At 45.3% G+C, this 25900-nt stretch overlaps 1 protein-coding gene across 1 annotated transcript in view; it reads right to left on the reverse strand.

Annotated features, from left to right (window-relative positions):
* SHISA9 (shisa family member 9) overlaps positions 1 to 25900 on the reverse strand; it is a 252085-nt gene that overhangs the window by 211394 nt on the left and 14791 nt on the right. Inside the window, exon 2 of the mRNA XM_058157865.1 lies at positions 19310 to 19437. Within this exon, the coding sequence (XP_058013848.1) occupies positions 19310 to 19437 (128 nt within the window). The remainder of the gene's footprint in view (positions 1 to 19309; positions 19438 to 25900) is intronic.

Consider the following 25900-nt stretch of genomic DNA (forward strand, 5'->3'; position numbering starts at 1 on the left):
AAAAATAATTAACTCCCAAATCGTAATACAGCCACCTACACAGCAACACATTAATTACGTTAAGGCAATTCCTTTAAAAACAAAAAAACACACCACCATGGAATTAAGCTTTGCCCAGGTGGAATTATATTGATATATTGATCGGTCTCGTCTTTTAGCCTGTTCCAAAGCGGTACATGAACACGTTGGTTCGATCAACAGATGTTGGGCACCTCGGCGTAGAGCAGAAACAATCATCTGGACTTTGTCTCTCCGAGCACAGTCATTGAACCAAATGTACTGTTCAGCTACCCATATGCTGAATGCTACTGAGAACTTGTCACCGATGCAACACCCCCAGCCCGATGCCATACAAACCCTGCTGTTCGGAGGAACAGTAATATTCCTCAGAAGCAGCAGCCCGCTCATCGTACAGTATCTCGGCAAAACCCCCAGCATATCCACGTCTTATGAAATGTAAATTAATTATATTTTACATTAAAGAGCTTGCAGAAAGTGGTTAAATACAAACTCAGGACTAATTAATCAACAACATGGGGAGATTAATGAGGCTGAGTAAATCGCGAAAGAAATCAAGGAGAGAAATAATCACCCTCTGAAGGAAGCTTGTGGCCTCTTTCCAGAGTTCCAGACGCTAGGTGTTAAAGGTGTAGTCCAGGAGTTCTTAAATATAGTGGGGGGGGGGAGGGTTTCCAACCCCAGAGGAGCCATGAGTAAATTTAAAGAGAGGGGTTGCACTTTGCTTGCAGTTAAATAGCCTCTAATGAATTGCTGGCAAAGGATTCGGCCTTGGTGCTTATTGGAGAAAGACTGGCTGAGCCAAAGGGAGGAGTCAAATGGGGAACTAGTCTGGAATCCCTATGTGGGCAGAAGAGGGCAAAATCCAACCCCTCTTGAATGCCGTCGACTCTTATTTATTCTGGTGCAAACTGTCGGTCTGAGAAGACTGATATATGTAGGCTTCAGCAATAAAAGGAAGTCTGCTCATGTGAATGGAGCTTAAGACCTCAGCTAGTACGGAAGTCCCGTCTTCAAAAATTTTAGCAAGGGTTTCTTTGCCCGGTTGCTGGGTGGGCGTGCCATGATGGGTGTAGCCTAGTGGGCCTCGGGCACCATGGTGGGGGGTGTTTTTGCCATCCCTAGGCTCTGGAGGCTTTTCTCGAGCCTCCAGGAGAGGGAAAACAGGCCCTCTGGAGGCTGGAAACGGGCACATTTCCTGCCTTCCTGAACTTCCGATAGGCCCATTTTATGCCCTCCCCTAGCCTCCACGCACGCCCTGCACTTACTTGCATCCAAAACGGGGTGTGTGGGGACTCCTGGGAGGGGAGGGCTGGGATGGGCCAGCCAGGGGTGGGATTTGGGGGTTCTCCAAACTGCACAGAATCTTGGCTAGAGGTTCTCCCGAACCCCCAGCAGCCCACTCCTGGCTACCTGTAACCTGTCTGTTTGGGGTGGCCCAGCACGGCTTCGCCTCGTAGCTTCTCTGAGCTGCTCAAGCTCCTTCAGCGCGACAAGGCAGCGATCCGTGAAGGAGTCCACGTGACTAGCGAAGTTATCCTTTGGAGTCAACTTTGGGAGGTTTTTAGGGTCAAAGCAAAGTCTTTGAGAAGCAACTTACAGCCATGGGGGATCAGGTAGGCAGTTCTAATGGGGAAAGACAGGTGGAAAAGAGAAATGGGAAGCCGGAGTGAGGGGAAGGAAGAGAAAAATGAACAAGGTGCCTTGCTTAAAGGGACTCGCACGTCAGCCAAGCCAAACAGCATTATTAGAAAGGATGCAGAACATTTTGTTGTAGGTCAGTCCTGTTTTTTTTGTTTTTTTGTTTGTTTCTCTCCCAGCTGCTTTGGAAGCCTGTTATGAGGCAGAGAGAGGAGATAGAAACATTCGGGATAAATAGTCTTTGATTTACAACCAAAATTAAGTCCAAACTTTCCTTCACTAAGCAGGACAGTGGTTCAGTGAACCCTGTCCCATTTTATAATATTTTGGCCATCGTTGTTAAGTGAATCACTAAAATTTTTAAATGACTCATAGGGTCCTTAAGCAAATCTGAACAACTTTGTTGCTAAGCAATAGCGCTTAGACTTATATACCGCTTCACAGTGCTTTGCAGCCCTCTCAAAGTGGTTTACAGTGTCAGCCTCTTGCCCCCAACCATCTGGGTCCTCATTTTATAGACCTCAGAAGGATGGAAAGCTGAGTCAACCTTGAGCTAGTCAGGATCAAACTCCAGACAGTGGGCAGAGTTAGCTTGCAATACTGCATTCTAACCATTGCGGAAGGAAAGGAAGGAAGGAAGGAAGGAAGGAAGGAAGGGAGGGAGGGAGGGAGGGAGGGAGGGAGGGAGGGAGGGAGGGAGGGAGGGAGGGTGGGCAATAGCAATAGCTATAAAGTACTTATATACCGCTTTACAGTGCTTTACAGCCCTGTCTAAGCGGTTTACAGAGTCAGCCTATTGCCCCCAACAATCTGGCTTCTCATTTTACCAACCTCAGAAGGATGGAAGGCTGAATCAGTCAAGATCAAACTCCAGAATACGGGCAGAATTTGCATTCTAACCATTGCGGAAGGAAGGAAGGAAGGAAGGAAGGAAGGAAGGAAGGAAGGAAGGAAGGAAGGAAGGAAGGAAGGAAGGAAGGAAGGAAGGAAGGAAGGAAAATAGCAACAGCACTTAGACTTATATACCGCTTCATAGTGCTTTTACAGCCCGCTCTATGTGGTTTACAGAGTCAGCCTCTTACCCCCAACAATCTGGCTTCTCATTTTATCAACCCCGGAAGGATGGAAGGCTGAGTCAACTTTACCCTTACTAACTTAACAACTGCAGGAGTTCACTTAAAAACTGTGCCAGGAAAGGTCATAAAATGGGGCAAAACTCACTTAACAACTGCCTCGCTTAGCAAGGGGAATTTGGAGCTCCTTTGTGGTTGTAAGTCAAGGGCAACCTGTAATGGGTATAAGGTAGGTAGGGCAACCTGTAATGGGTTAAATATAGGTAAAAGGTAAAGGTTCCCCTCGCACTTACGTGCTAATCATTGCCGACTCTAGGGAGCGGTGCTCATCTCCGTTTCAAAGCCGAAGAGCCAGCGCTGTCCAAAGACGTCTCCATGGTCATGTGGCCGGCATGGCTCAACGCCAAAGGCACACAGAACGCTGTTACCTTCCACCAAAGGTGGTCCCTATTTTTTCTACTTGCATTTTTACGCACTTTCGAAACTGCTAGGTTGGCAGAAGCTGGGACTAGTAACGGGAGCTCACCCCGCTACACGGCAGCACTAGGGATTTGAACCGCCGAACTGCCGACCTTTCGATCGACAGGCTCAGCTGTCTTAGCCCCTGAGCCACCGCGTCCCCTAAAATTACATATAATTTACATATAAATATATATGTGTGTGTGTGTGTGTGGGTGTGGGTGTGGGTGTAGGTCTTTGGTTATTCGGGTTTTCTCCCGCGTAAAATTGGAAGTCATCTTCCATCATCTTCAGGCTTCAGCTTCGTGCTTCTGGAAGCAATGTGTGATCGCAGCTGTTTCTTCCTTAAGAAAGGAATTCCAGAAGCACGAAGCTGAAGCCTGAAGATGACGAATGAGACTGTCAACATTGCCAAGACACTTCCAATTTTACGCGGGAGAAAACCCGAATAACCAAAGACCTATATACAAACACCCGTGAAAACCTCAGAAAACAAATATATATATATACATATATATATGTCTTTGGTTGTTCGGGTTTTCTCCCGTGTAAAATTGGAAGTGTCACGCCGCCAAGACACTTCCAATTTTACACGGAGAAAACCCAACGACTAAAGACCTATATACAAACACCCGCGAAAACCTCAGAAAACAATATATATATATATATATATTTTATATAGATCTTTGGTTATTCGGGTTTTCTCCCGCGTAAAATTGGAAGTGTCTTGGCAACGTTTCACCGAAGTCTCATTCGTCATCTTCAGGCTTCAGCTTCGTGCTTCTGGGAGCAATGTGTGATCGCAGCTGTTTCTTCCTTAAGAAAGGAATTCCAGAAGCACGAAGCTGAAGCCTGAAGATGACGAATGAGACTTCGTCGAAACATTGCCAAGACACTTCCAATTTTACGCGGGAGAAAACCCGAATAACCAAAGACCTACATACAAATACCCGCGAAAATCTCAGAATATATATATATATATATATATGTAAATTACATATAATTTACAAATTTACATATAAAATTACATATAAGGGGGGAAATAATTTCCCTAATTCTCCCAGTAAACGCCATACAAATGTAGGAACAATCTACCCCAAAGGTTTTGGATTGTCCATTTCTGGACGATTTTTTTAACAAAAACATTGGAGATGAATCCTTCATGGGTGGTTTAATTGGTTTTCCTGCATGTGGCAGGGGATCGGACTCAATAATCCTCTGGTCCTTTCCTGTTCTATGAATCATATCATTTGTGCTGAAGCCACCTGTCAAACTTCCCACATGCTAAAATTCATGGATTTACCTCATTGTTCTTGGCAATTTTTCAAGGTACAATTAACTTTGCTCTATTCCGGCATCTCCGGGAGGTATCAGAGAGCAATGCTGCACATCTCAACCAGCTTCAAATAGGTCGCATGGGAAAGATGGTACACGGGGTCCAGCACATCAGGAAATGAAAAATGTGCTGCCGTTTTTTAATCCTACAGGCTGAGTCTCAGTGGCTAAGACGCTGAGCTTTGTTGATCGGAAGGTCGGCAGTTCAGCGGTTCAAATCCCTAGTGCCGCGTAATGGGGTGAGCTCCTGTTACTTGTCTCAGCTTCTGCCAACCTAGCAGTTCGAAAGCACATAAAAAATGCCAGTAGAAAAATAGGGACCACCTTTGGTGGGAAGGGAACAGCATTCTGTGCACCTTTGGCATTGAGTCATGCCGGCCACATGACCACAGAGATGTCTTTGGACAGCGCTGGCTCTTCGGCTTTGAAACAAAGATGAGCATGGCTCCCTAGAGTCAGGAACGGCTAGCACATATGTGTGAGGGGAACCTTTACCTTTAAGACCTCATCTGGTTTGGTTTAACTCAACTTAGTTTTGTAAATCGAGCCACTGGGCCTTGGAAATGTGGTTTAAGTTTTCAGTGCTTGAACTCAACCAAAAGCTACAGGTAGACTAATTACCAATTAGTGCACAGGTGCAGAACGTGGTCTAAGGCTACAGAGATCTTTTGGGCCCTCTTCAGAAAGACTTGAGGGCTTGACATTCGGGCTTGTTTCTTTAAGGGAGATTTGAGGAACACAAGGAGTGTCTGGAATTGGCGGTCAAAATGCGGAACGGGACAATTTGCCAGGGCCAACTCATGGCAGAACAATCAAGCATTCCATTTAATTACTTAAAATCATTTTAAAAACATTTTAATGTTTGTCATTGACACTTCATTTTGCCCCCCCCCTTCTGCATCCTTTCTTTAATTATTCCATTCCAACATTTCTTCCATATTAGAGCAACAACTCTTGTCCTGCCGCAAACTGTCCCATGGCGAGTTGGCCGCAGCAAGTTGACCACAGAGAATTGGCCATGGTGAGTTGATTGCAGCATATTGGCCACAGTGAGGTGTCCTAGACCAGGACTCTCCAACCTTGGCAATTTTAAGACTCGTGGACTCCAACTCCCATGCTGGCTGAGGAATTCTGGGAGTTGGAGTCCACGAGTCTTAAAATCGCCATGGTTGGAGATCCCTATCCTAGACCCCTCCCCAAAAACTAAGGTGGGTCTTATACTCTGGTGCATCTTATAGCCCGAAAAATACGGTATATTTAATTGCAGAAGCCCTTCTGGCAAATTTAGCCTCACGTCTGCCTTGTTTTTCCTCATTGCCCTTGCTTTCATTAGCCTGCATTAGTTAATCGTCACCACAAAATTGGAGATAAAATGGCCGTCTCTAGAGAAATAATTTTTCACATTAACCACATGTAGATGGAGATCTAAAACAAGCTCTCTCCAACTTGGCAGGTGGTTGGAAGGTTGGAAGGTAGCAGCAGGATTACTTGGTCCAACCTTCTGCAATGATTCAGAAAAACCATGGAGATGGTCCAGCCTCTAGAAACCCACAATCTCGATGGTCAACTGTTCCAGGATATATTGCATTTTGTTTTGTTTTTTAAAATATGCATTTTCAAGCATTGTTAACATCTGGCATTTGAGAAGAACGCTTGGGGCTACTTCTCTAGTGAAAGTGAATGTGGGCCAGAGTGAAAACTAAATTTGATTCAGGGTGGAGGGTTTTTTTTTTTTTTTTTTTCCATTTAAAATTAAATATTAAATTCCATCGATCTCATTTGGTGGCAGCATCTGGCAGATCTGAATAGGGTTGGAAGCTAAGTAGATCTAGGCTTGGTTGGGACTTGGATGAGATCCACTGGGGAATCCTAGAGCCTCAAGCTAGACGGAGGGAGGAGGAGAACACCTCAACCTTCTGAAAGAAAGGAACGACAAGGCAGTGGCGTTATAGTCATCAATAGAAAGGCATTGCTGGGCCCTTGAGATAACCAAGAATGAGGTCGGACGCAAAGGATTCTGCGCTTCATAAAAGACAGATTTTTCTCCCACCGAATATGGGTTCCCCCCTCCCCATGCATTTATCCTATACATTTTTATTTTTTGACACTCTGAACATGTTCATCAGTAGCCTTTGGAACAGTTCCAGGGACAGACCCGAGATTTTGAAGACACTGTGATCTACATACACTCAGGGGTGGGCTTCACAAATTTTAGCAAGGGGTTCTCTGCCTGGTTGCTGGGTGGGCGTGGCCATGGCCATGGTGGGTGTGACCTAGTTGGCCTCCTGCAGCACAGTGTGTGGGCAGGGGGTGTTTTTGCCCTCCCTGGGCTCTGGAGGCTTTTCTCGAGCCTCCGGGAGGGCAAAAATGGCCTCCCCAGGCTCTGGAGGCCCTCTGGAGGCCAGAAATAGGCTTGTTTCTGGCCTTCCTGAACTTCCAGTAGGCCTGTTTTTCGCCTTCCCTGAGCCTCCACGTGTACCCTGCACTTATCTGCATCCACAAAGGGCCGCATGGGGACTCCTAGGAGGGGCAGGGTGGAGTGGACATGGCCAGCCAGGAGTGGGATTTGGGGGTTCTCCGAACTGCACAGGTTAGCTAGAGGTTCTCCCGAACCTCTGCAAACCCCCAGCAGCCCACCCTTTGCACAATTGGCCTCACGCAAATATAAAGAAGCCGGAAGTCCCAACAAGAGCAAAACATCTTGTGGGATGGATGAAAATGAATTATTAGAGATTAAATAGACACCTTAAAGGCAGTATATTTAGGAGGACTTGCTTACTTACTGTACTTAGAAGGCGAAGGCTTGGCAACATAAGGAAACAACAGGCAATGAATTAATAGTCAGCCATTAACACCCCAAACAACCTCTAAAAAAACCTGAAGAAGCTTCTTGGATGAGAAGCCAAACATCATTAAAGAAAAACCAGAAAGTCCAGGAGCCTTTTTTTAAAAAAAAAAAAGACAACCATGATCTGAATGACTGAGAATCTCCATAGACAACATCTAAAATGAGTTTCAGGTTAATGTCAGGGTTCCAGGGAACACCCCCAACGAAATAAAGCTCTGAAGCTTGAGGTTCCTCAGTTATTAGAGATGTCATGTTGGCACAGCTGGGAAAACCCAAAACTGAAAGCTTCCAGGATTTCCACACCCAGTTGTCAGTTCACAGCCCTGCCCCACACCCACAAGTTCATCACATTGTCCAATCAACTCTTCAGACTCAATTGGATACGATCTTCAGGCAGTCTCCATCAGACGCAGGATGTCTTTGAATACGGAATGTTGTTATGACTAACTTTCTACCGCTCCAACAACAACCCCCTCCCAACTTCCCCAGCTAAAATATGTGGCAATTAAGAAGCAAAAAGAAAATTGCCTTCCAAAACTGACACAACATGCAACAGGCACTATATAAATTCAGCCCAAAGCACATACTCTGCTAGAGAAATTCCCTGAGGATGGGCTCCAGCATGAATCCAAAAGCTTGGAAAACTAAACCTTCGGACTCTTTCTTGGTGACCCATCCAGATTGGGTCCTGCAACGTTATCTTACGACATCATTGCCTTCATTCAACAGAGTTATGAAGTTGCCACAACTGATCAGGTTCTTGTTCAAGTAACTAGTCCTCAGGCATTGCTTATTGACAGCACCACATCCTGGTGGACACTCCCCTGCCATGAGCTTGTTGTTGGTCCTTCTGGTTAGGGCAGAGGTCAGCAACCAGTGGCTCTGGAGCTGCATGTGGCTCTTTCATCCCCTCTGCTGCGGCTTCCAGTTGCTGGTCAGCACCACAATTTGGAGAGGAGCTTCATGTTAAGGGGAGGAAAGCATGTCATCCCAGGAGGACACTCTATGGGAAGGGGCGGGATTTCTGGTCAGCTCCACAATTGATAGGGCTTTTTGTTAGGTCAAGTAGAGGAAAAAGGACACCACTCTAGAAGGAGACTCTATGGTGGGGGAACCGAACTTCCGGTCGGCTCCAGAATTGAACGGGGGGCTTCAAGTTAGGACCTTTGTGGCTCTTTGAGGGTTTAAGGTTGCCAACCCCTGGGTTAGGGCCTCAGTTTGCTCATAAAATGAGAAAGTCTCCCCGGGTTGGGACAAATTGCGACCTGAACTTTATGACCTCCACTTTAATTTTGTTGACATCAATTGTCCATTTTCCAACGCTGCTAAGCAAGCAGCTTAAAACCACATTCTTCCCACTGCTGTGAGTGCATTGCAAAAAGTTCCCCGAGTAGATTTAGAAAGGGAGAATTGCCAATTGGGGACATGGGAAAAAAGAGAGGTGTCCAGTCATGAAAACAGCTGCATGAAGCTATCAGTCAACATGTGTATCTTCATAGCTTCTTCTGGTCCCGAAAACCTGGGAGAGTCACGGAAGGGATGATGTGTATTTTGTTAAAAAGAAGAGAAGTCCTAAAGCATTTCTTACGATTTAATGTTGTTCCCCTACTGATTTCCTTGTATCTTTGAAAAGGTAAAGGTTCCCCTCGCACATATGTGTTAGTAGTTCCCGACTCTAGGGGGCGGTGCTCATCTCCATTTCAAAGCCGAAGAGCCAGCGCTGTCCAAAGACATCTCTGTGGTCATGTGGCCGGCATGACTCAAATGCCAAAGGTGCATGGAACGCTGTTCCCTTCCCACCAAAGGTGGTCCCTCTTTTTCTACTTGCATTTTTTACGTGCTTTCAAACTGCTAGGTTGGCAGAAGCTGGGACAAGTCACAGGAGCTCACCCCATTATGCGGCACTAGGGATTCAAACCGCTGAACTGCCGCCCTTTCGATCAACAAGCTCAGCGTCTTACACACTGAGCCACCATGTCCCATCTTGTATCTTTAGGCATAAACTAAATTTGGAGTATTGCTGAAGACTGGAGGGTGGGGATTTTTAAACAGGTTGGCTTAGTCCACTGCAAAGGTGCGATTGAGAGATGCAGCTCAAAGATTGAAACCCATTCTTATCAAGTCAGAGGAAAAGTCCTATTAATGTTCATACTGTTAATAACACCAATGTCAAACGCCGTTCAGTTTGTTTCCTGGTTTGGTCTGGTGCAGGGATTTTAAAAAAAAGTAGAAATAAGAAATCAGGATAAAGCCACATTTATCCTTTACCTGTAGCAAAAGTGAACCCGGACACATTCAGAAACGAATGTATGAACGGATGTGAGAGAATTAAGACTTGCTGCATCAGCTTGTTTTAGGCTACGAGAAAAACTGCACAGTGGCAAAAAATGAGAGGACCAGGTGGTACGGGAAGAAGGAGAAGATTTTTATTTTTAACAGATTTAAAAATTAGTGGAGGGAGTATGGAAATGGCAAAAAATTTACCCTCCTGAACCTATGCTCATAAGTGTCTATAAAGATGGGACAAGATCAAAAACGATTACATGCCTGTTGCACAATATTTATTCACTAGATTTCTATCTGGCCTTTCAATCTGGAACTTCAGGCAGCAAATGGATCTTCCTTCCATAATCTCCAACAACCACTTTGAGAAGTAAAATGGGCTAATAGTGACCCACTGCCCAAAATCCCCCAGGGAGTTTTGGTGGTTGAGTGTCTACTCAAAGTAGAGTCCTTCTGCTTCTGGTTGGGCATCTTTTTTTTAAAATTTATTTACATTTATATCCCGCCCTTCTCCGAAGACTCAGGGCGGCTTACATTGTGTAAGGCAATAGTCTCATCCTATTTGTATATTTATATACAAAGTCAACTTATTGCCCCCCCCAACAATCTGGGTCCTCATTTTACCTACCTTATAAAGGATGGAAGGCTGAGTCAACCTTGGGCCTGGTGGGACTCGAGCCTGCAGTAATTGCAGGCAGCTGTGTTTAATAACAGGCTATCTTACAGCCTGAGCCACACCGCACACCACATCTTCACCACTACTCCACACTACAGGTAGTCCTCTAATTACAACTGTTCATTTAATGACCATTCAAAGTTACAATGGCACTGAAAGAAGGAGGAGGAGGAGGGGAAGGAGAAGGAGAAGGAGAAGGAGAAGGAGAAGGACTATGTGGTCCTTGGTGCACTGAGCTTGGTTGTTTTCTTACAGAGATTTTATTACTAGATAACTGATAAATAATACTAGATCAAACTAGATAACATCATAAATACTAGTGCGTTCTTATTCACTCATCTCCTTCCACTTATGACTGCATGTAACTTTGTTGCTTGTAACCTTACGATTTATATTGATATTGTTTCCTGATTGCTTATTTGTACCCGACAACTATCATTAAGTGTTGTACCTTATGATTCTTGACGAATGTATCTTGTCTTTTTATGTACACTGAGAGCATATGCACCAAGACAAATTCCTTGTGTGTCCAATCACACTTGGCCAATAAAGAATTCTATTCTATTCTATTCTATTCTATTCTATTCTATTCTATTCTATTCTATTCTATTCTATTCTATTTCATTCCACTCCACTCCACTCCATTCCATTCCATTCTTATTCCACTTTCTTCTAACCCAACATCATCACATGAAACCCAAAAGTGCTGGGGAAGAAGATGTTCCCTCAAGGTTTTATCTATAGGCTTGTTGAGTTGCCACCCATCAAATGACTATCGCGAGGTGTCGTTGAAGAAGGGTGAGAGGCAAAGGCAGCTAAAACGAAGTCATCAATGTTCTCGAGAGTCAAAGAAAACAATTCTCGGAAAATCCTTTCTTCTTCTTCTTCTTTCCCCCCTCTCTCCTCCCATGCACGGCTTAGGGAGAACTTCAGCAGCCTCTTTCTCTCTTTTTAAAAAGACAATTAAGAAAGAAGCCGAAAGGAAAGGTCAGTGCCATAAAAATGCCATCTGTCTGAATAAAGATGTCCATGGAATATCTTACTGGCCTTTGCTAGACCCATCATCATTGGCATTCAAAGAGGAAAGGGCAGCCGAGAAAGCAAATTCCGTATCCCTTTCCATTTTTAGATCCAGGGAGAACACTTTTATGTTTAAGTGGTCCACACCGTAGGCCTGTTTTGTGCCTGTGAAGAGCGAGCGTCATCATCAACATCCATGTGCCTTCTTTTGCCATCAGCCCCGCTTGAAATACCAGGCAGAAAGGTGTTCTTGCACTTTGGGTTTTTATGTCTTACTAGCTGGACGCCCGTGCTTCGTTAAAAAACGATGTGATCGGGCTTGATAAATTGACCCTTAAAGCCTGAAACGTAATGTCGAATGCAACTGGAACGGAGGGGGAGGGGGAGTTGGAACGGAGAGGGAGGGGGAGTAGAATGAACCTGCCCGCAGGCCGAATGAGTCATGCGCTGGCCACGCCCACGCCCGGTTTAGCGAAGGGGTAACATCAGAATGTGTTAATCTAAGGCAACTGGCAGTTGGGACAGAGTTCTTTTCAGGTGGGGAGGGGGAGTAGAACGTCTAACTCCTAAGCATCACAGCGTGTTAATAGAATACTGTGTAAGAAATACTAATGATCTGATTTCGAAAAATCCTATCTTAGCGAGCACCTAGAAGCCAAGAGGAACATAATGTGCCAAGTTTCAAGTTTGTAGGCTTTACCGTTCTGGAGATTTTGTGATGAGTGAGTGGCATTTGGCTTTTATATATATAGATTCAACACGAAGAGAGACAACTGCATTTCGTTCATTCCTTCAAAGGACAAAAGAACTTGGCAGAGAAGCCCAGGGTGAGAGACTAGGCTGAAGGCTACCATGTCCAATGTAAAGGGAGGAGCATAGGCAGGGTGGATCAAAAAAAAAAAAGGCAGAAATCTTGTCAAAAAGATTCACAGCCCTTTCGGTATTTTGGAAATGGAGACTCATGCTAAATCAGGTCCCAAGCCAGAGCTCGATCCAATGGAAGCATTATTTCTTTTTGTTTCTTCATTAAACTCCTGGACCACCTGTCGTGTCCCACTCCTCCGCTGACGGCCGGGTCAGGGAAATCCGAATCAAGCGTGCCTCTGCAGCTCTGCCAAAGTCCTAGCAAAGTCCTCAAGGTAGGCAGGAGACCAGAAAGTGACTTCAGCAAGATAAGGTAGACTTTGCCTGACTCAGAGAATGCCAGAAAGCAGATCCTTTATATAGGCCATGGGGTGTGGCTCCATGACTCAGCACTTATCCAGGCCTGCCCCTCCCTTCCTTCTGTCGCCGCCGCCTATCAATTCTTCTGAAGCGAGGGTCACTCCAGTCTGCAGCTGTTGGTAATTGACCTTCCTCAGGCTCACATGCTGTGGGGGAGGGAGAGGGGTCTAGTTGCTCCGTTTGCCTGGGCATGGAGCCAGAGCTGGGGGCTGGAGGCACTTCTTCCTCCTCGGTCTGTCTGGGCATGGAGCCAGGGCTGGGGCCGGGAGGCATGTTAGGACATTCCTCAGCATTTGGAAGCAGATAAGACAGGCCCGGCTGCGGGGAAAGCGGACGAGGCACAACACCACTCATCGCACTCCGCAAGGCAACCACTTGGGCAATTAAAACCACAAATGCCTCTGTGGCTCAGACTGGTAAGACAGTCTGTTATTAACAGCAGCTGCTTGCAATTACTGCAGGTTCAAGCCCCACCAGGCCCAAGGTTGACTCAGCCTTCCATCCTTTATAAGGTAGGTAAAATGATGACCCAGATTGCTGGGGGCAGTAAGTTGACTTTGTATATAATATACAAAGGGATGAAGACTATTGCTTGACATAGTGTAACCCGCCTTGAGTCTTCGGAGAAGGGCGGGATATAAATGCAAAAAAGAAAAAAGAAAGAAAGAAAAAAATAATAAAAACGTGAGGGACAGAGATAAGAAGCCCAAGGCAAGATCAGTACAGTGGTAGCACCTCCTCACTCAATCCACCAGCAGCATGCAATATTGAGCACCCCAAGAGGACCCTGGGCTAACTGGCATAGCCCAAAGGGATAGGGACAGACCTCACCCTAGGCAAAGAGATATTCCAAAGAATTGGGGAGGGGGGGTCACAGTACAAAAGGCCCTCTTTTTAAACCCCGTCAGCCAAAATTATTTGACCAACTGAGCCTATAACATTTATCCAATGTGATAAGCTGGTTTACTACTGATGTTTCTTTGAGGTTACGCCTAGGGGTGGGATTCAGAAATTTTAGCAACCAGTTCTCTGCCCCGGTGGCTGAGTGGGCATGGCCGTGGTGGGCGTGGCTTACTCGGCCTCCTGCACCATGAGGAGGGGTGTTTTCGCCCTCCCCAGACTTCAGAGGTTTTCCTCAAACATCCGGGAGGGCGAAAATGGCCCTCCCCCGGCCTCTGGAGGCCCCCCGGAGGCTGGAAACAGACCCGTTTCCAGATTTCCGGAACTTCCAGGAGGCCCATTTTTCGCCCTCCCAGAGCCTCCGTGCAGGCCCTGCACTTACCTGGCATCCAAAATGGGCCACGTGGGGACTCCTGGGAAGGGAAGGGCAGGGTGGGCGGCTTCAGCCAGTTCTTGCAACAACCAGTTTGGCGAACCAGATTAAAATTAATATCCAGTTTGGCCGAACCGGCTGAATCCCATCCTTGGTTATGCCTAATATGCCAAACCAGTGTGTTTGGTTAATGGATGAATTCAGTGCACAGTTAGAACAATAGTTCATTTAGTGACCATTCAAAGTTACAACGGCACTGGAAAAAAGTGACTTATGACGTTGCAGCATCCCCATGGTCACATGATCAGAATTCAGAGGCTTGGCAGCAGCTGATTCATATTTATGACGATTGCAGTGTCCCGGGCTCATCTGACCTGCTTTGGTGGCCTTCTGACGAACCAAGTCAGTGGGGGGAAGCCAAATTCACTTAATGAATGTGTTACCAAGCAAGGACAATGATTCACTTAACAACAGTGGCAAGACAAGCTGTAAAATGAGGCAAAGCTCGCTTCACAAATGTTCCACTTGGCAGCATAAATTTGGGGCGCAATTGTGGGTGCAAGTCAAGGACGACCTGTACTGTGTGACCATCCAAAATGGCTTCATTCCAAGAAACACAGATTCCATAAAGAGTTTCGATGCACCGTCCTGACCAATAGCAGCAGCAACGTTAGTCCAGCTCTCACAGCTCCGGCGTGCATTTCCCGTCATTCATATTTTAATCAACACACCAGTTATTTTCGGCTTCTTAAGCTCAAGTCGGATTAATTTAATTCACACAAATTAGATCCATTCATGTCACCCAATTTTCTTCTTCAACACCTCCAAAAAGCAATAGCCAGGAAACAACGATGAACGCATCAATTAAAAAGTGGTGGTCTTAAAATACTCCCCTTAAAAAAAAAAAAAAAGACTGGCAAGGTTTTCCATTAGGAGGGAGACGAATCCAGTTAAAAACGTCTCCAAACAACAAGGCAGCATGGATGAAAAAGATGATCGAGAAACAACGCCTACTTTTTTTTTTAAAGTCTTTTTCAAGAGGTCATCAAGGGAGTGGTGAAGAATTGCTCAAAGAAGCTTCCCTCCACCATAAGATCAATGCAGAGGTTCCAATTTTTGAAACCTGCACTGAAAATATAAACATGCAGCAGCTACATCTTGCTCTGCTCAGTTACATTTTCACAGTCAATGAAGGAACCCTGGATGCCTGGAGATGGAGATGGAGATAGAGATGGAGATGGAGATGGGGGAGAGAGAGAGAGAGAGAGAGAGAGAGAGAGAGAGAGGGAATAGATAAATAAAAAATAAAATAACAGAGTTGGAAGGGACCTTGGAGGTCTTCTAGTCCAACCCCCTGCTTAGGCAGGAAATCCTATACCATTTCAGACAAACAATTGTCCAAGATCTCCTTAAAAACTTCCAGTGTTGGAGCATTCACAACTTCTGGAGGTAAGTTGTTCTACTGATTAATTGTTCTAACTGTCAGAAAAATTCTCCTTAGTTCTAAGTTGCTTCTCTCCTTGATTAGCTTCCATTTGTTGCTTCTTGTCCTGCCTTCAGGTGCTTTGGAGAATAGCTTGACTCCCTCTTCTTTGGGGCAGCCCCTGAGATATTGGAAGACTGCTATCCTGTCACCCATTAGTCCTTCTTTTCATTAAATTAGACATACCCAGTTCCTGCAACCGTTCTTCATAGGTTTTAGCCTCCAGTCCCCTAATCATCTTTGTTGCTCTTCTCTGCACTCTTTCTAGAGTCTGAACATCTTTTTTACATCATGGCGACCAAAACCAGGGGTGAAATCCAGCAGGTTCTGACAGGTTCTGCAGAACCGGTAGCGGAAAATTTTGAGTAGTTTGGAGAACCGACAAATACCACCTCTGGCTGGTCCCAGGAGTGCGGAGGGAATGGGGATTTTGCAATATCCTTCCCCCAGGAGTGGGGAGGGAATGGAGATTTTGCAGTATCCTTCCACTGCCATGCTCACCAAGCCACACCAAGCCACGCCCACAGAACCGGTAGTAAAAAAAATTGGATTTCACCACTGACCAAAACTGAATGCAGCATTCCAAGTGTGGCCTTACCAAGGCATTATAAAGTGGTATTAACACTTCAGATGAGGGGGGAGGGAGGGAGGGAGAGGGAGGGAGGGAGAGAGAGAGAGAGAGAGAGAGAGAGAGAGAAGACTTCCTGTGTTGATTTATTAGTTATTTTTACTGACAAAAGTTTCATAGCCAACCGTTGACAATCATCCAGCTCTGAGATCTCACTCAAAGCAGCAGCTTTAATCTAAATATTTACCATTATTCCCCAGTAGGTTTTGCGCTGGGTTTAGCAGTCGCATATATTGCTAATGAAGTGGGAAAAAACCCCCACAATTCTGACAAAGCCGGAGTGTTCTTCCAAATTCCACAACGCTTTGTTTTCCCTTGCTGGAAACCTTTTCCAAAATAATTGATTGATATCCCAGATATATATTTATACCAGCCATGAACCACCACCCCCGTCCCCCGCAAAAAAACCATCGGATTGAAATATAATGCAGAACAACATGGATACGTGTGCATAAGTACACAAAAGTGCCTACCGTTCCTGTCCTATTGTTTTCTTTCATTATATGTGCTTGTATATAATGTTGTGACAAAATAAATAAACCAAAACTACAGATACACTATTGCGGGTCTACAACAAGGGATTGTGTTCATGACTGTCACAAAGATCTGGCTACAAGCCTTTTCCTATTTTGAGGAAAATACACAGCAATCTGACTTCTGTAACAGACTCATCAGTGCTTGGAATACTTTACCTGACTCTGTGGTCTCTTCCCATAATCCCAAAAGCTTTAACCAAAAACTTTCTACTATTGACTTCACCCCATTCCTAAGAGGACCATAAGGGGCGTGCATAACAGTAGGCACGTTTGTGCGCTTATGCACGCCCCTTATGGTATATGTAGGTCTTTGGTTATTCGGGTTATGTATATATATATGTAGGTCTTTGGTTATTTGGGTTTTCTCCCGCGTAAAATTGGAAGTGTCTTGGCGACGTTTCGACGAAGTCTCATTCGTCATCTTCAGGCTTCAGCTTCGTGCTTCGTGCAATATCCCAGAAGCACGAAGCTGAAGCCTGAAGATGACGAATGAGACTTCGTCGAAACGTCGCCAAGACACTTCCAATTTTACGCGGGAGAAAACCCGAATAACCAAAGACCTACATACAAACACCCGCGAAAACCTCAGAAAACAAATATATATATATGTATATGCTTATTCCTCCTAATATTTACTCATATATATATTTATACACTATATAATCTTTTTTGTATGATACTTATATATATTGTTGTGACAAAATAAATAAATAAAAATTAAATTTTTTCTTAGCAGATCCAGCCGACTGAAAATTAAATCCCCCTGAGATGTACAACATTTATATTTATTTTATTTATTTTGTCACAACAGTATATATAAGCATAAGCATGAAATAACTATACAATATATAAGCATGTATATATAAGCATAAGTATGTAATAACTATATTAATTGGATATAACGAAAGGAAACAATAGGACAGGAACAGTAGGCACGCTGGTGCTCTTATGCACGCCCCTTACAGACCTCTTAGGAATGGGGTGAGGTCAATAGTAGACAGTTTTTGGTTAAAGCTTTGGGGATTTTGGGAAGAGACCACAGAGTCAGGTAGTGTGTTCCAAGTATGAACAACTGTTACTGAAGTCATATTTTCTGCAATCAAGATTAAAGCAGTTAACATTAAGCTTAAATCTATTGTGTGCTAATCTAACATCTGACATCTAAGACAAGTTGTGTTTCATTGGGGTGCCTAAAAAGTTTTATCCTTCCTGGTTCTTGCAGTGATTGGAATACTTGAAAAGCATTTGGTGTGGAAACCAATACTTGAAAACCATGGTGTGGGAGTAGGAATGGATTTCCCGAGGGAAAAATGGCAGACAACAGGAACCATTTGCACTGCTCAGGTGACCCTGAGGACACTGACAAACCTCCAAGTGGCCTCAATGACGCTCTCAAAGGATGCAAATGACCAGCTGCCTGCAAGGAATATAAATCCTTCAATTCTCCACTATCCTGTCAGAGCTGAAGATGGATGAGAAGCGAAACATCTTCAAAAGAAAAAAAAAACCAGAAAGTCCAGTTGCCTCCTGAAAAAAAAGCACTTTTGGGACAACCATGACCTGGATGACGGAGAATTTCTACAGACTTTTAGCTATACAATTTGGGATGAACACCCTTGGAACGGTGTGGAAGTAGGAGGAAAAATGGCAGACTCCAGGAACCAGGAGCACCAACTCAGGTGGCCCTGAGGACACAGATAAACTTCCAAGTGCTCCAACGACTCTCTAAAACAGAGGTCTTCAAACTTGGCAGCTTTATTTTTATTCATTTATTTAATTTGTCAAACACAACAATATATGAAATAACCATACGAATTGGATACAACCAAAAGGAACATTAGGACAGGAACGGTAGGCACGCTGGTGCTCTTATCCACGCCCCTCACAGACGTCTTAGGAATGGGGTGAGGTCAGTGGTGGGATTCAACTAGTTCGCACCACTTCGGGAGAACCGGTTGTTAACTTTCTGAGCAGTTTGGCAAACTGGTTGTTGGAAGAAATCATTAGGGCAGAGAACCCGGTTGTTAAATTACCTGAATCCCACCATTGGGTGAGGTCAATAGTAGATAGTCTTTGGTTAAAGCTTTGGGGATTTTGGGAAGAGACCACAGAGTCAGGTAGTGCGTTCCAAGTATTAACAACACTGTTACTGAAGTCATATTTTCTGCAATCGAGATTGGAGCGGTTCACTTTAAGTTTAAATCTATTGTGTGCTCGTGTATTGTGTATTGTATTGTGTATCGTGTATTGTTGTATTGTATTGTATTGTTGTATTGTGTATTGTTGTATTGTGTCATGTATTGTCATGTATTGTTGTGGGACTTCAACTCCCAGAATTCTTCAGCCAGCTGACTGGAGAATTCTGGGAGTTGAAGTCCACGAGTCTTAAAGCTGCCAAGTTTGAAGACCTCTGCTCTCAAAGGATGACCAGCTGTCTGCAAGAAATATAAATCCTTCCATCCTTCACCATCCAGTCAGAGCTGAAGAAGCTTCTTGGATGAGAAGAGAAACATCTTCCAAAGAAAAACAAACAAACAAGGAAGTCCAGTTGCCTCCCGGAAAAAAAGCACCTTTGGAACAACCATGACCTGGATGACGGAGAATCTCTACAGACTTGAAAAGCAACCCAACTGCCTTTTTAAGAGGTCTAGCAAAAAGACGCTTAGGTGAAACCACCAGCAGTAAAAACCAAAGGTCAGAATTTGGCCAATTCTTAGCGCTGGATTTAACAAGGCAAGACAAAGTCAGTCTCTTGCGGGCCATAAGGAACACCAAGGCTCACCGAGCAAAATACCGAAACCGTCACACTTACGTAAGTTGTTAGCCGGCGCTCTTGTCTCCATGTTCTCATAATGCTGCATGTGAACCACGATATTGAGATCGGTTTCCATGTGATCTGTGGTGCAGGCACCTTCTGGTCTCATCACATCAGCCAGAGCTCTGAGGAGTTGTGAAAAGAGAATTAAGTTCAAGGGCCTCACAAAACTTACTCCAGATGCAAAGGACGCACAACTCAAAATCCGGGCGTAGAGAGCCATTCTCCGCTCTGCTCCATTTCTGGATTGAGAAATAGATAGGATGGCTTCTTTGAATTTAAGAAATGATCCTAACCCATGTAGTGACTGGAATAATACTACAGGTTAGTAATCAACTGAGGTAAACTTAAAGGTTCCCCTCGCACATATGTGCTAGTCGTTCCCGGCTCTAGATTGCAATCAACTTACAACCATTCATTTATTGACCGTTCAAAGTTACTGGGAAAAGTGACTTACAACCAGTACAGGTAATCCTCGAGTTACAACCGTTCATTTAGTGACCGTTCAAAGGGCATGGGTATTCTCTTTCTCTCTGGCCTAGAAGTGGCGCTCTCGCCTCACAATCAGGAGGCGGTGAGTTTGATCCTAGGTAGAGGCAGATTTTTCTCTCTGGGCACAATGAGAATAGATCTGCTGAACAAAACTCCACATTGGCGACAGGAAGGGCAGCTGGCCATTAAATCACTCTGCTAGCTCCATTCAGTTGCCCAGACTCCACCCCTCAAGGGATTATGGAGTCATTGAATGATGGTGATGATTTAGTGACCGTTCAAAGTTACAACAGCACTGAAAAAAGTGACGTAGGACCGTTTTTCACACTTACGACCGTTGCAGCATCCCCACGGCCACACGGTCAAAATTGGTTTGATCAAGCGGTTCACATTTATGACGGTTGCAGTATTACGACCTTCTGACAAGCAAAGTCGATGGGAAAAGCCAGGTTCATTTAACAACCGTGTTCCTAACTTAACAAACGCAACGATCTACTTAGCAACTGCGGCAAGAAAAGTCATAAAATGGGGCAAAATGGGGATTTTGCAGTATTCTTCCCCTGGAGCGGGGTGGGAATGGGGATTTTGCAGCATCCTTCTCGCAGGAGTGAGGTGGGAATGGGGATTTTGCAGTATCCCTCCCTTGGAGTGGGGTGGGAATGGGGATTTTGCAGTATCCTTCCCCTGGAGTGGGGAGGGAATGGGGATTTTGCAGTAACTTTCCCCTGAAGTGGGGACGGAATGGGGATTTTGCAGTAACTTTCCCCTGAAGTGGGGACGGAATGGGGATTTTGCAGTAACCTTCCCCTGGAGTGGGGAGGGAATGGAGATTTTGCAGTAACCTTCCCCTGGAGTGGGGTGGGAATGGGGACTTTGCAGTATCCTTCCCCTGGAGTGGGGACGGAATGGGGATTTTGCAGTAACCTTCCCCTGGAGTGGGGACGGAATGGGGATTTTGCAGTAACCTTCCCCTGAAGTGGGAAGGGAATGGGGATTTTGCAGTAACCTTCCCCTGGAGTGGGGAGGGAATGGGGATTTTGCAGTATCCTTCCCCTGGAGTGGGGACGGAATGGTGATTTTGCAGTATCCCTCCCTTGGAGTGGGGACGGAATGGGGATTTTGCAGTAACCTTCCCCTGGAGTGGGGTGGGAATGGGGACTTTGCAGTATCCTTCCCCTGGAGTGGGGACGGAATGGGGATTTTGCAGTAACCTTCCCCTGGAGTGGGGAGGGAATGGGGATTTTGCAGTATCCTTCCCCTGGAGTGGGGACGGAATGGGGATTTTGCAGTAACCTTCCCCTGGAGTGGGGTGGGAATGGGGACTTTGCAGTATCCTTCCCCTGGAGTGGGGTAAGAATGGGGACTTTGCAGTATCCTTCCCCTGGAGTGGGGTGGGAATGGGGACTTTGCAGTATCCTTCCCCTGGAGTGAGGACGGAATGGGGATTTTGCAGTAACCTTCCCCTGGAGTGGGGAGGGAATGGGGATTTTGCAGCATCCTTCTCTCAGGAGTGGGGAGGGAATGGGGATTTTGCAGTATCCTTCCCCTGGAGTGGGGACGGAATGGGGATTTTGCAGTAACCTTCCCCTGGAGTGGGGAGGGAATGGGGATTTTGCAGTAACCTTCCCCTGGAGTGGGGAGGGAATGGGGATTTTGCAGCATCCTTCTCTCAGGAGTGGGGAGGGAATGGGGATTTTGCAGTATCCTTCCCCTGGAGTGGGGTAGGTATGGGGACTTTGCAGTATCCTTCCCCTGCCATGCCCACCAAGCCACACCCACAGAACCGGTAGTAAAAAAAAAAATTAGAAGTCCACCACCGGGGTGAAGCTATATATTCACCGAAAGACCCCATGGTTTACTTAACCACTGCAAGGATTCGCTGAACAAGCCCCAGCAAAATCAGGTGTGATTGTAAAATCAGGTATGACTCAATTAGCAACCTCCTTGCTTCACCATGGACATTCAAGTCCCATTGTGGTCATACGTCAAGGACTAGCTGTCCTGCAGAAAGTCCACAGGAAGCGTTTCTCAAACTGAAGTAGGTTTTTTCCGGGGGTGGGGGGGGATTGAAGGACATGCAGTAAACCAGAGAAGCATTGAAACCACTGCAGAGACGATGGTGCCACGAAGGAGATGACAACCCTCAGGCAACCTTGTAACTGAAGAAGTGAGCAAAGGCTCTTATTATTTTCCACTCTTGTGAAAAACAATGGGGGGGGGGGCTTTCTCCTCTTTTAAAAGAGCCATTGAAAGCAAATCCTGCGATATTGGAATGAAAGAGAAGTAGGGAGGGAATAAAAAAAACAGGTTTCTCTCTCTTCCACCCCCTCCCCGACTTTTGCCTCACCAATGCTGGTGAGGGAATCTAGATGTTTGCATTTTATTCAATATAAAATCACTCCCTACAACGGGAAAGTTGGGGGCTTTGGGGTTGACAAGCCCTGGAATTCCAGAGTTACAGAATCGAACTTTTACAAAAAGGGAGAGGAATGAAGCAGGCTGCTTTCTTGGGGGTTTACTAAAGGTTTCTGAATATTCGGAAAGGAGAAGGAGAAAGAGAAGGAGAAGAGAGAGAGGAAGGAAGGAAGGAAGGAAGGAAGGAAGGAAGGAAGGAAGGAAGGAAGGAAAGAAGGAAGGAAGGAAAGAAAGAAAGAAAGAGAGAGGGAGGGAGGGAGGAAGGAAGGAAGGAAAGAAAGAAAGAAAGAGAGAGAGAGAGAGAGAGGGAGGGAGAAGGAAGGAAGGAAGAGAAAAGAAAAGAGAAAGAAGGAAGAAAGGAAGAGGAAGGAAGGAAGGAAGGAAGGAAGGAAGGAAGGAAGGAAGGAAGAAAGAAAGAAAGAAAGAAAGAAAGAAAGAAAGAAAGAAAGAAAGAAAGAAAGAAAGACACTAGAAAGTTGAAGAAACAGCAACAGATCAAGAGAGCTGTAGAGTCGGCCTACATAATGAAGAAAAATCACAGAACTGGCCACAGTTTCAAAGAGCTGAGTAACTAAGCTGCTAAGAGGGAAATATTATTATACTGTGATCTGCAGTTCTGGGAAGAGCCTAAATCATGCACACAAAAAAAAAAATCACACACAAACACCTGCCCACAAAGCTGCAGTCAATTACACCAGGTTTTTGGACACATGGGGAAAAAATGGTTGACAAAGCTAGTCATAAATATGTTAAAATCTCTATAGAATAAGAGAATTAGAAGGGACCCTGGAGGTCTTCTAGTCCAACCCCCTGCCTAGGCAGGAAACTCTATACCACTTCAGACAAACGGTTGTCCAACCTCTTCTTAAAAACTTCCAGTGTTGGAGCATTCACAGCTTCTGGAGGCAAGTTGTTCCACTGATGAATTGTTCTCACTGTCAGGAAATTTCTCCTTAGTTCTAGTTTGCTTCTCTCCTTGATTAGTTTCCACCCATTGCTTCTTGTCCTGCCTTCAGGTGCTTTGGAGAATAGCTTGACTCCCTCTTCTTTGGGGCAGTCCCTGAGATATTGGAAGACTGCTATCAGGCCACGCCCCCAGCCCTTCTTTTCATTAAACTAGACACACCCAATTCCTACAACCGTTCTTCCTATGTTTTAGCCTCCAGTCCCCTCATCATTTCTGTTGCTCTTCTCTGCGCTCTTTCTAATGCTGGCAACCTGTTTAGCAGGCAAATATGAAGTGCAAGAACAAGCCAAATTTCATTTTCAAATTGGAACAGAATAAATAAAGGGCACCTTTACAGATAGTCCTTGACATACAACCACAATGGAAGGAAGGAAGGAAGGAAGGAAGGAAGGAAGGAAGGAAGGAAGGAAGGAAGGAAGGAAGGAAGGAAGGAAGGGGAAGGGAAGGGTAGGGAAGGAAGGAAGGAAGGAAGGAAGGAAGGAAGGAAGGAAGGAAGGAAGGAAGGGAAGAAGGAAGGAAGGAAGAAGGAAGGAAAGATGGGAGGGAGGGAGGGAGGAAGGAAGGGAAGAAGGAAGGAAAGATGGGAGGGAGGGAGGGAGGGAAGGAAGGAAGGAAGGAAGGGGAAAGGAAGGGAAGGATAGGGAAGGGAGGAAGGAAGGAAGGGAAGAAGGAAGGAAAGATGGGAGGGAGGGAAGGAGGGGGGAAGGAAGGAAGGAATGAAAGAAGGAAGGAAGGAAGGGAAGAAGGAAGGAAAGATGAGAGGGAGGGAGGGGGGAAGGAAGGAAGGAATGAAAGAAGGAAGGAACGAAGAAAGGAAGGGAAGAAGGAAGGAAAGATGGGAGGGAGGGAGGGAGGGAGGGAAGGAAGGAAGGAAGGAAGGAAGGAAGGAAGGAAGGAAGGAAGGAAGGAAGGAAGGAAGGAAGAATTTGTGTCTCTCAAAGAAAGATTTATGCCTATCCCAAATCATAGGAAAATGAGCAGCTACACAGAAAGAGAAGCCGAGCTAAATAGATGTCAAAAAAAACACAAAAAACACCCCACAACCCAAGCAGTGTTCATGGCATGAATTATAGCTGAACTCCTCCAGTTTTCTCTGCCTTTTTGGATGGGAAAGCCTTCTGAATCCTCCTTGGCAGAGCTCCCATGTTGGTGGAGATGTTCCCACATGGCTAATGAGTAACACCAAATTCTTCTATCAGCAAAGTAGGATGAGTGTATCGCGTTCTTTTTTTTCTTTTCTTCGGGGCATGTTTTGAATCGTGCTTTCGAGCAGAAATGGGCAATCGTCAACTTTGCGTGACGTCGGCTCGGTTCAGATTCTAAGTCAGGAAGGTTGATTCAACCAGGGTTTCATGCATAAACAACCCAGGCCGAGTTCAGACCCCAAGCTAAGCCACAAGGAAAAAAAAAATCCTTATTTCAGTTTAGTTGGATGTTGGGTTCTTGGAAACCTGTTTTTTTTTAATTTGCATTTATATCCCGCCCTTCTCCGAAGACTCAAGGCGGCTTACACTATGTCAAGCAATAGTCTTCATCCATTTGTATATTATATACAAAGTCAATTTATTGCCCCCAACAATCTGGGTCCTCATTTTACCTACCTTATAAAGGATGGAAGGCTGAGTCAACCTTGGGCCTGGTGGGGCTTGAACCTGCAGTAATTGCAAGCAGCTGCTGTTAATAACAGACTGCATTAGTCTGTTGAGCCACCAGAGGCTCATCACCACCCAGGGCTGGTGATGAGAAGTCTGCAAGAAGGAAAGCCAATCCAGAAAACACCAAGGACCCAACAATATAGATCAGGGGTCTCCAACCTTGGCAACTTTAAGCCTGGTGGACTTCAACTCCCAGAATGCCCCAGCAAGTTGCCAAGATTGGAGACCCCTGATATAGATCACCCAGCTACATATTTATTTTCAGCCAGGACTCAAATCCTTAGAAGTGCTTATCTCAAGGAGCAGATTACAGCCACATCTGGGCAGGGAGTTAAGGAGGAAAATGAAGCTGGGCAGATAGCCAGTTTCGCCACAAGAGAATGGCGCCAGAGCAAAAGTTACAAACAAACAGACCAAAATCCACTCTGCTGTTTTCCCTCCAACAATGTAGCTCAAAGCTGCTGCTCCTTCTCCTTCTCCTTCTCCTTCTCCTCCTCCTCTTTCTCCTTCTCCTTCTCCTTCTCCTTCTCCTTCTCCTTCTCCTTCTCCTTCTCCTTCTCCTTCTCCTTCTCCTTCTCCTTCTCCTTCTCCTTCTCCTTCTCCTTCTCCTTCTCCTTCTCCTTCTCCTTCTCCTTCTCCTTCTTCTTCTTCTTCTCCTTCTTCTTCTTCTCCTTAATTTTGATTCTTTCAATATTTAGGTCTTTAGGTATCAGACATTTTTGCTGAACAATAGAATATAGAATAACAGAGTTGGAAGGGACCTTGGAGGTCTTCTAGTCTAACCCCCTGCTTAGGCAGGAAACCCTACATCACTTCAGACAAATGGTCATCCAACATCTTCTTAAAAATTTCCAGGGATGGAGCATTCACAACTTCTGGAGGCAAGTTGTTCCACTGATTAATGGTTCTAACTGTCAGGAAATTTCTCCTTAGTTCCAGGTTGCTTCTCTCCTTGATTAGTTTCCATCTATTGCTTCTTGCTCTGTCTTCAGGTGCTTTGGAGAATAGCTTGACTCCCTCTTCTTTGTGGCAGCCTTTGAGATACTGGAACTCTGCTAT

This window comes from Ahaetulla prasina, chromosome 14, assembly GCF_028640845.1.
Source record: "Ahaetulla prasina isolate Xishuangbanna chromosome 14, ASM2864084v1, whole genome shotgun sequence".
NCBI lineage: Eukaryota > Metazoa > Chordata > Lepidosauria > Squamata > Colubridae > Ahaetulla > Ahaetulla prasina.